General features: G+C 40.8%; 1 protein-coding gene across 1 annotated transcript; it reads left to right on the forward strand.

Annotated features, from left to right (window-relative positions):
- The first annotated feature begins 714 nt into the window (after nucleotides 1-714).
- LOC119731433 (beta-1,3-galactosyltransferase 1-like) lies at nucleotides 715-1,617 on the forward strand. The gene has a single exon (XM_038204603.1). It carries the CDS (start codon nucleotides 733-735, stop codon nucleotides 1,615-1,617), a length of 885 nt encoding a protein of 294 aa, XP_038060531.1. The 5' UTR covers nucleotides 715-732.
- Nucleotides 1,618-9,317: the final 7,700 nt, after the last annotated feature.

The raw sequence follows: 9,317 nt of genomic DNA on the forward strand, positions 1-9,317 counted from the left end.
GAAAGTGGCAAAAGACGATTTTCAACCATTGGGTTCGATGAAGCTGAGCGTTTGTTCCACGCATCGATTTGAATGAAATAAAGTTTGTATGGTAGATTATGGTAGGTTATCTGACTTTAACAGGTGATTTGAAAATATTCCAAAACCCGTATGCAATATACCTTTATTAATTGGTTTTCGACTGTTATGTGTTTTGTGGGACAACCTGTACTTATTTAGTGTCAATTAAGTAGGAGTTGCAATATTCAGCTACATATAACTGACTCTTTTTGACTTCGTCCCTAACAGTGTGTGATTCCTGACTCTTACTTAAAGGCGCATCACTGTTACCGTCGGTGACTAACCGTTTGTGTCTCAAGTTCAACCTTCGACACTCGTTCTACACCGGCGCCCTCTCGCGGTCAATTCTGTCCAGCTTCTACCGGCGCATATACTACACCAGATGTGAAAGAGGCGCTCAGTGAGCAGCAAAAGAACATCTTGCATGAAGTGGGACCACTGATCATCGAAATGGGCCTTCACGTTACCTGGACACCAAAAGGGTCACTTTTCGCACCGGAACTATCTGCCTGAGGTCTGATTTTGGCTACCGAGTAACTTCAACATTTCACAATGAATCCATCAAAATTATACCTAATATTTGTGATTGTGGTAATGGCCACCTGTTGGCTTTTGATCTTTACTTTTCCCACGAAGCACACTTACCCAATTATGGTGATACGAAATTTGACCATGAAGCCTACTGAGACAAGTTCAAACCAACGAGATGATTCCAGGCAGATCATCAATCCTCACGAGTACAAACTCCGCATGGACGAACCTCAGGCATGCTACGATGCCGCAGGAACCCCCGAGGAAGTGTTCTTGTTAGTCCTTATCTTCACCGTTCACTTGCACACACAACAGCGAAAGGCGATTCGTGAGACCTGGGGAAGCCCACGAGAGATCAAGGGAAAGAAGGTCGTCACCCTGTTCCTGTTGGCTCAAAACCAGTACGCCTATCTTCAGCAGCGGGTGGAGAAGGAGTCCAACAAACACCATGATCTCCTCCAGGAAGATTTCCAAGACACCTACAATAACCTGACGCTCAAGACCATCATGGCTATGAAGTGGGCCAGCACGCACTGCCCCCACGCCTCCTACGTCATGAAGACAGACGACGACTCTTACGTCAGCTACGACAACCTTGTCAAGCACCTGACTAGATCACCGTCAACAAACTACGCTGTGGGGCGTCTGTACCCCAATGCAGCGCCCTTTCGGGACCCCGGGCACAAGTGGTACATGTCAAAGGAACTGTATCCTGGACGCGTGTACCTGCCGTATCTCTCTGGAGCGGGATACGTGATCTCTGGGGAACTGACCGGGAAGATTTACGAAGAGTCTTTGCAAACGAGGTACCTACACCTCGAGGATGTCTTTGTGGCTATTTGCCTGAAATCTTTGAAAGTTCAGCGGAGGAATAACTATTATTTTACATGTCAGCGCCAGGAATACTCGTATTGTCGATTCCGGCAGCTGATAAGCGCTCACAAACTTCGGCCCACGGAAATGTATAGGATTTGGAGGGACCAAAAACGCCGACGTAGATGTAGTCTTGGCCCTAGACGTCAGTGATCAAGAGCGATAGTTGCATTGATGTGTAGCGCCCTTGCATAATTGGATTTTTACTTACTCCCACCAACGTCTTGGTCATTTCGTAGCAATGGGGGCGGGGCCATTTTATGTAATTATGACCGTCTGTATATGTTCGAACAAACATGGTTCCTTTTTATAGCTCCATTCTTGATCATGATCAAGCACGTATAAGCGCGTATGTTTACAACCGTCGGGTGAGCCATTTAACCTATTTTCTCGATCGCTAATTGGTTCCCTAGGAAAGCGATAATGCTTGATCACGTCAAGGGCGGATCCAGAACACAATTTTTTGGGGGGCCAAAAAAAATTTTGGTCCCCCAAAAAGTGGGTCGAAAAAAATTACGGCGTGGGGTTCGGGGCCCGCTTAAGGGCCCCGAAAAAATTTTGGATTCTAGATGCTCTGTGGTGCGATCTGAGGCAATTTCTGACCACTTTAACCAATGTTTTTTTGAGGAAAAGATGGTGGTGTACTCATTGCCTGCCTTTATTGCGATGTCACATAAAAAAAAAAAAATTGGTTTCGTTTTGGGGGGGGGGGCCATGGCCCCCTTTGCCCCCCCCCCCTGGATCCGCCCTTGGATCACGTACCGCACGCAGGTAGGGTAAGTTTTTACAACCGTTGGGCGCGGCGAGCCATTGAACCTTTTCTCGATCGCTGATCGGTTCCCTAGGAAAGCCTAGGGAGAAAATAAAGAAAAAGTTAAACCGCTGGAACGAAATGGCTAAGACGTTTATAGTGTGAGTTAGTCTGAGTATCACCTGTTATCTGTAGAGCCCAGTCTCATGTCTAACGTCTGATATATCTAAGCATGCAGATTTATGCGATCCTGCGCCTCAGCCAATCGGAGTCGACTTTACTAAATCGTGACGTCATTTCATTCCCAAATCAGGACTTACTGTTTGATTGGTCGATTCGAATGCAGTGTTTTGTAATACAACAACGGCCGAGCATAGATCTATAAAACAGAGACAGTTTGGCGCGTACCGTGTAACATAATACAGAGCGCGTGAGCTTTGTGTTTTTTTTTTTTTATCCATGTCTATGACGCGACAACGGGTGAATGACCAAGATCCGATATAGGAAGCGCCCGCTGATTGGTCAAAATCTAGAGGTCAAGAGGCGGTTATTTGCATAATTGATCAACGAATCAGCTGGCATTATGATAGACCATATACATAGACTAGTGCGAGAAGGCCTGCTGGTCTAAAAGCTGTGCCATTAGAGGGCGCACTATGCACCGTCCACTATCGATCACTAGCGTCTTGGGCCAAGACTAACGTAAATGCCATCGAGAGTTGGCATTCTTGACTTGAAGTCTTGAGGATCACCAGAGGGCAGCATAGACACCTCTCTTGATTACGTGTCATGAATTGATAACGTGTAATGAATGTCGACTATTATTCATCCGGATTTACTGAGATTAAGAGCTTGTCTGTGCGCATATTGATCTCTTCACCTCGACCGGAAAAAGACACATGAGAGTGAGAGAAAGGAGAAATAAAAAAAAAAAAACGCGACACTTGATGTGACTTTTGATCAACATAAAATATCTGAACTGACTTCACGTCTGTGACCATAAATCCATGGAACATGAACATTGATGACCGCCATGCGTCGTCTTTGTTTCAACTAACGACCAAAACAAAAATATCAGATTAGGCCAAAAATTTAAAAGTCTTCGGTTTCTGGTCTTCGCGAGCGTCGCCGTAGCCATGCGCGTCGGCAAAACTAAAAACAAAACATTTTCAATGTGAGATGATGTCTTAAAACCGCCAAACTCACTGGTTTGATTGGAATCCTGCTGCTGCAGATTTTTAACGTGTTTTTAGATGGGGTTGCGATGGAGTATAAGCTTATGTGGCCTCTCTGGGCTCCCATATATTTTGCACTAAATTTATTTAGTCGGGCACCATTTGCAGACGGTGTTGTAAGCCAGACTGAGGGAGCGATGGTCGTGTATCTGGAACCTGTAAACGCTTTTTAATTAGCGCAATATATAAGGGAGCAGACTAATGACCAGCCTGGCAGTTCATGAGATCAGTGGCTAATGCACGATGTCGCTAGCGCTGTATGGTCTGACGTTACTGTTGTCTCTGATTTTTGTCTTAACTATCCAAATTTCCCAAAGAATCGTGTCGGTGAAACCGTAAGTGGGTGCAGAATTCTCAAGCCTTATGGCCTGACTGAGGTCAACTCAAGCTCCACCCTGAAGGATGTTTTTGATAGTTTTAAGAGGATCGAAGCGTCATCTGCAATGTCAGCCGACATTTGAAGAAAAAAAAGTTGGAGGGGAAAAAAGAACCCGCGTCGCAGCACCACTTTTGGGCAAGCTCCATACCAGAAACCAGAAACTTGGGGGGGGGGGGGGGGCCCTTATATTTACGCCACCATAGACAGGGATCGACCTTAACTTTTTTTTCACTAGCCAGCTGGGCTACTGAAACAGATTCTTCAACTAGCCCGAGGGCATTTTCACTAGCCCGCATGCTTTTCTTTTGTATAAAAAGTGTCTAAAAAGCAACAATGTGCATACATGTAAAACGGGTATCCTGATGCAGTCTTGTCAGTGTTTTTAATAAAACATATCCAATAATTTAACCATAAACAGTTAATAAAATGATACACTAGCCTGCATGCTTTTCTTTTGTATAAAAAGTGTCTAAAAAGCAACAATGTGCATACGTGTAAAACGGGTATCCTGATGCAATCTTGTCAGTGTTTTCACTAAACATATCCAATAATTTAACCCTAAACAGTTAATAAAATGATACACAAATTGATACAGGTTGGCTTTCTGAATTCAATGATTTATTTCTTCCTGTCCTTTCATCTTTGCCGTAGCCCAAAATGTTTGACTCGCCAGCCGGGCTACTTAAGGAATAGTTTTACTCGCCCGCCACTGTTTTGACTAGCATTTGGCTAGCGGGCTACCGCTAAAGTAAAACCCTGACCATGAATACAAGTAGAGATCGAGGATTAAGATCGAGGTATTCAGATTTGCTTATATACGATCAAGATGAAACTTGAAATTTCTAGTGCTGATATAGTGCGCCCTCACTCGGTTCAGGATCGGGCGCGGGTTGCGTAATTTTTATTCCTAGGAGGGTTATAGGGGCAATGTCATGAATAATTCATGTTTATCCATGAAACGGACAATGACATCAACAGCATTGTTGTTAGTTACTCAACTAGTTACAATACATTAAAGCATTTTAAAGAACGGTTGTCGTCGAGCTACCACACAGTAGCCTAGTGGATAGCGAGATGAGCTATGGAAACAAAGATCCCTGGTTCGAATCCACGTCGTCGCTGCTCATTTGCATCAGCTATTTTTCTTCTCCAAATTTATCACTGAGATAATTTTAAATTAAGGGGAAAATAGAACGAGAACCTAAGTCATGCAATGATTCAAAGGAAAAACTGAATTATTCATGACATTGCCCCTAACCCTCCTAGGAAAAAAAAATACGCGTTCGGTTCGGCAAGGGGCATTTTACCAATTTAATATTGCCGGATACTGACATCATGGCATTTTTAAAGGCCGGGTCGCCAATATTTTATTTACACAATAGTACAGGGTACCCATTTTTCAGGCGACTTGAATCAAGGTTATAGGATTGTAGAGCGCCGCATAGCGGCGTCCTACAATCCTGTAGCCTTTTACCTACGCGCGCGCGTATACTCTCTCCACATGTGCGAAAGTATAATTATAATTAATTAATTGCAAAGTCCAATTGAGCACCACCGTTGCCTAGTGGATATGCAGGCTGGCTAGCAATCAGAGGTCCCGAGTTCGATTCCCTGCTCTGTCTCTTCCAGGTTTTGCTCTCTTTTTTTTCAACAAGTCAAAAGTTTTATCTTGAAAACGTTATAATAAAAATGCCCATAGGAAAGTGCACAGGTACCCCAGATAGTTGTGTAATAAAAAATATCGCTTCCCGGATGAACGTACGACAGCATTTATTTTTTTAGGTCAATTTTATTTTGGGTCAATTTTGTTCGGGACCGACCGACCGACACCAAAGTGACTTGTACTTTTGTAGAAGCTCCTCAGTGCCAGAGCTTTAAATATGTCACACTATGGACCCTAAATTTATAGAAGAACCCATGTAGGCCTACACATGTTCCTGTTTTAGAAACAGCGGAAATTAAATAAATCTCCAGCAGATTACAAATTCAGTTTGTATACAGTGACAATAGTTTACTATTTGACAATGTTTTATTCAATATCCGTGTATTTGTTGACATTAAAATATTGCTACTTGACTTATAAAGAAACATATTGTTCAACTACTCTGTGTAGGCCTACTTAGTTAGTACAGGGCGCCTCAAAAAAATAATGTAGCAGTCAATCCATAAATGATCTAAATACTACCACCCTCTTTTTTGCAAAAGTCTAAAGGTGTAGTAAATACTCTACACAATGGTCTTTATCCCATCTCATTTGGACACCCCAATCCAGAGATACAGCTAATTAAATGAAATTTCTTGAATTCCAAGTTGGGCTACTTGATATCTAACGAAAGGCACACACATACAGTACCAAGAAGGTGATGAAAGTAGCCTACACAGATTTGGACAGTCTTTACAAGCTTTGCCGTAACTTTTAAACTCGGGTCCAAATCACACGGAACAAAAATCCTGTCAAAGGTAAAGAAACACTCTTTCATCTCATGGTAATCATTGTTTGAACAAACAAAAACCCGATTTACTTTCCTCAGAAAAAAATGTTCGACTGCTACATTTTGTTTGAGACATTCTGTACAAGTATTGTCTACTGGTGAGGGTCGTGCTAATAAGCGTCATCACGATAGAAGCGTCAACACATGACAGAAGCGTCAACACACCGTCAACACTGCCAAAACACATTCTAAATTGACAAAAAAAAAGGCATAGAACTGTAAAGTTTAGACTTAAAGAGATTTTCGGTGGGTCAGAGGTTACATTTCGTTTACAAAAATGGAGTTTTTTTCACGCGAAAAATTGATCTCTAGTCTAAAAGCACTGTCGTCCGCTATCTTGCCTTGCTTGGACTACACCATTTCAGATATGGGTGTGCAGGTAATGAAATTATCATGTCGTATGCGGATTCACACGTAACCTTCGCCCTCTGTTGATTATTGTATAAAGCTATCACTCCTTTTGCGTAATGGTATCGTCTGCGCTGCCCCTGAAGCAACTTGGCGGCGGATTTCGGAGCTGCACTGAGAGCCAATTTTCTTGAACTTAAAATTGCAATGTTCAGACGTTTGACCAACTGATTTTGAGCCAACATTTTATTTTTGCCCATACTATACGGTTGGAACACTTGTTTTGTCAATTTGAATGCATTTTGGAGGTGTTGATGCTGTGTTGACGCTTATTAGTATGACCGACTGGAGATTAAGTACATGTGTTGTGCCATTATGTCCAATAAAAGCAATAAACTTACTCCATACTATAGTATTTCTAAATACAGTCGAGTCTCGTTATAACAAACTCGTTAGGACCTAGCGAAATTGTTTGTTATATCAGGAACATCAGTCCCATTCATTGTGCGCATAAATGAACAGTCGGGACCAAGGGTTTATGTTTGTTATAACCAGAATGTTGTATTGACAGAGTTTGTACTAACGAGAGTCGAATGTATATTTCTAAATATTTCTTAAAAGGCAGTTTCTCTGTCAGCGCATAACACCAAACTGATATGTTTTAAAGACAAGTGCGAGTGCACAATAAGCTCTGGCAATCTTGCATTCAAGTCTCGCGTAACGCGAAAACGTTGGCCGGAGATTATGATATGACGCAAGCCGCGGGCCGCCGTCCCTCCACGCAATAATCACGCTGTCCCCAAAATTGACAATAAAACCCCCTAGGTTTTCCATAACATACATGTAAAGCGTGCTATGGGCCTTATTCACGAGTCGGCCATATTGGATTGAAAGTTAGGTAAAATCTTACTTTTTTTCTTAACTTGCAAAGAGAATTGAAAGCAATTTCATTCATAATAAATTCCAGTCTGCTTCAATGAATGATTTAAAATTTGTAATTAAACATTCCTTAATGTTTAAAGCCATATTTAACAAAAAACGACAGTACAATAATAAGGCTGCACTTGTGCCTGCATAAACAGTCTGGCGCCATCCCATTACACAGTTAACAATTAATGACATACATTCAGGGAACTCGACAAAAATTGCCAACTCCTGAATAAGGCCCATAACGCGCTGTATACCACGACTAAAACATTACTGCACATATTTTGCCTTCATTTACAAAATTTGATAAACAACTTTACGAATTGATTACAAACAATTTTTGTTATGTATTTAAGTTATTTATTTATTTATATATTTTTTTTTGAAAATTAAAATGTTGTAGTTATATCTTGTGGGAAACGTAGGGGTCTCGTTTTTGGTGACTTTTCTGGGGACAGACCGACCGACTGACCGACCACGAAGTGACATTGTCCCTGCCAGAGCATAAAAAAAAACCACTGTGTACCTTCTATAACGTTTTACATTTTTTTTTATTAATACACCAATCTGGGCACGCTAACAATTCCATCATGAAGGCCCTCTTTAATGGCGGAAGCATTGTGCTAGCTATTGCACAATGGTGTCTCCATCGAAGGGGGCCCGGTGAGTGTTTTTTAACTTAAATAATACATATTCTTTGTTTAAGCGCCGTGAGGTGGATTTTTCTGCGATTGTTTGCACTTTATAAATTTCTCTATTATTATTAGAATTATGATAACGGTAGCCACAAGGATTTGTCTATTATGTAACAAATTTGTACAGAAAAAAAAAACACTACAGAAAACTACAGGAAAACTATCCATTGAAAGTGTGCACAGAAATTATGGAATGTACAAAGCAAAGGATTGATGTGGCATGTATATATTTATTTTTAATTTACCATTTGATTAATGGGGAATTAATTTTTGGCTACTTAATGTATATTCACAAGCACACAATTGGCCAAAAAAAGCTGCATTATTATATTTGGTTCAAATCAACATATTACCATGGTTACACTCTAAAAACCATGGTGTAATGTAGGATAATTCACCAAATCCAGGGCGAGTCAAAAGAACGAGACCCAAATGGCAGGACCTGTTTTTGAATGAAGTTTTGCCTGTAGCACTTTCCAAATCTAGGATATGAAAGTCCAATCAATGAGCTTTCTTTTAGTACAAGAATCATTCAAATACCGTACCTCATGTTCTTTTCAGGTTACGGAATTTTGAACACAAACACCGTTTTAAAGTTCTGTCCACGAACAAAAAAAAAAGGCAAGTGTTATTTCAACAAAACGAAAAAAAAAATTACATGCATGCATCCCTACGAGAAACATTTTTGTTTTACTGAAATATAGAACACATTTGTTTATGTGTAAAAAAAACCACCTTTTTTAGAAGGTTGCAGGCAGCAATGAAAGGGAAAAAACTTAAAAGGGAGGGGTGGAATAATATACAAGTTGAAAATGTTTTGATAAAAAATAAAATTGAATTTGTTGCAGACCATTATTGGGAATCATCTTTCAAATATTTGTCATGGCCTTCTCCAGTTCTTGTACTTGTTTCAGGACTTTCATTGAACAGGGTATGTGCATATAATATATATGTAAATGTGTGGCAATATTTAATATGATAATGATATTCATATCATGCTGTGTGCAGCCAATGACAATTTTTTTA

This window comes from Patiria miniata, unplaced genomic scaffold (assembly GCF_015706575.1).
Source record: "Patiria miniata isolate m_02_andy unplaced genomic scaffold, ASM1570657v1 HiC_scaffold_23, whole genome shotgun sequence".
Classification (NCBI taxonomy): domain Eukaryota; kingdom Metazoa; phylum Echinodermata; class Asteroidea; order Valvatida; family Asterinidae; genus Patiria; species Patiria miniata.

Coding starts and splice junctions, on each gene's coding strand:
- LOC119731433 (XM_038204603.1), top strand. CDS start 733: ATGAAGCCTACTGAGACAAGTTCAAACCAACGAGATGATTCCAGGCAG.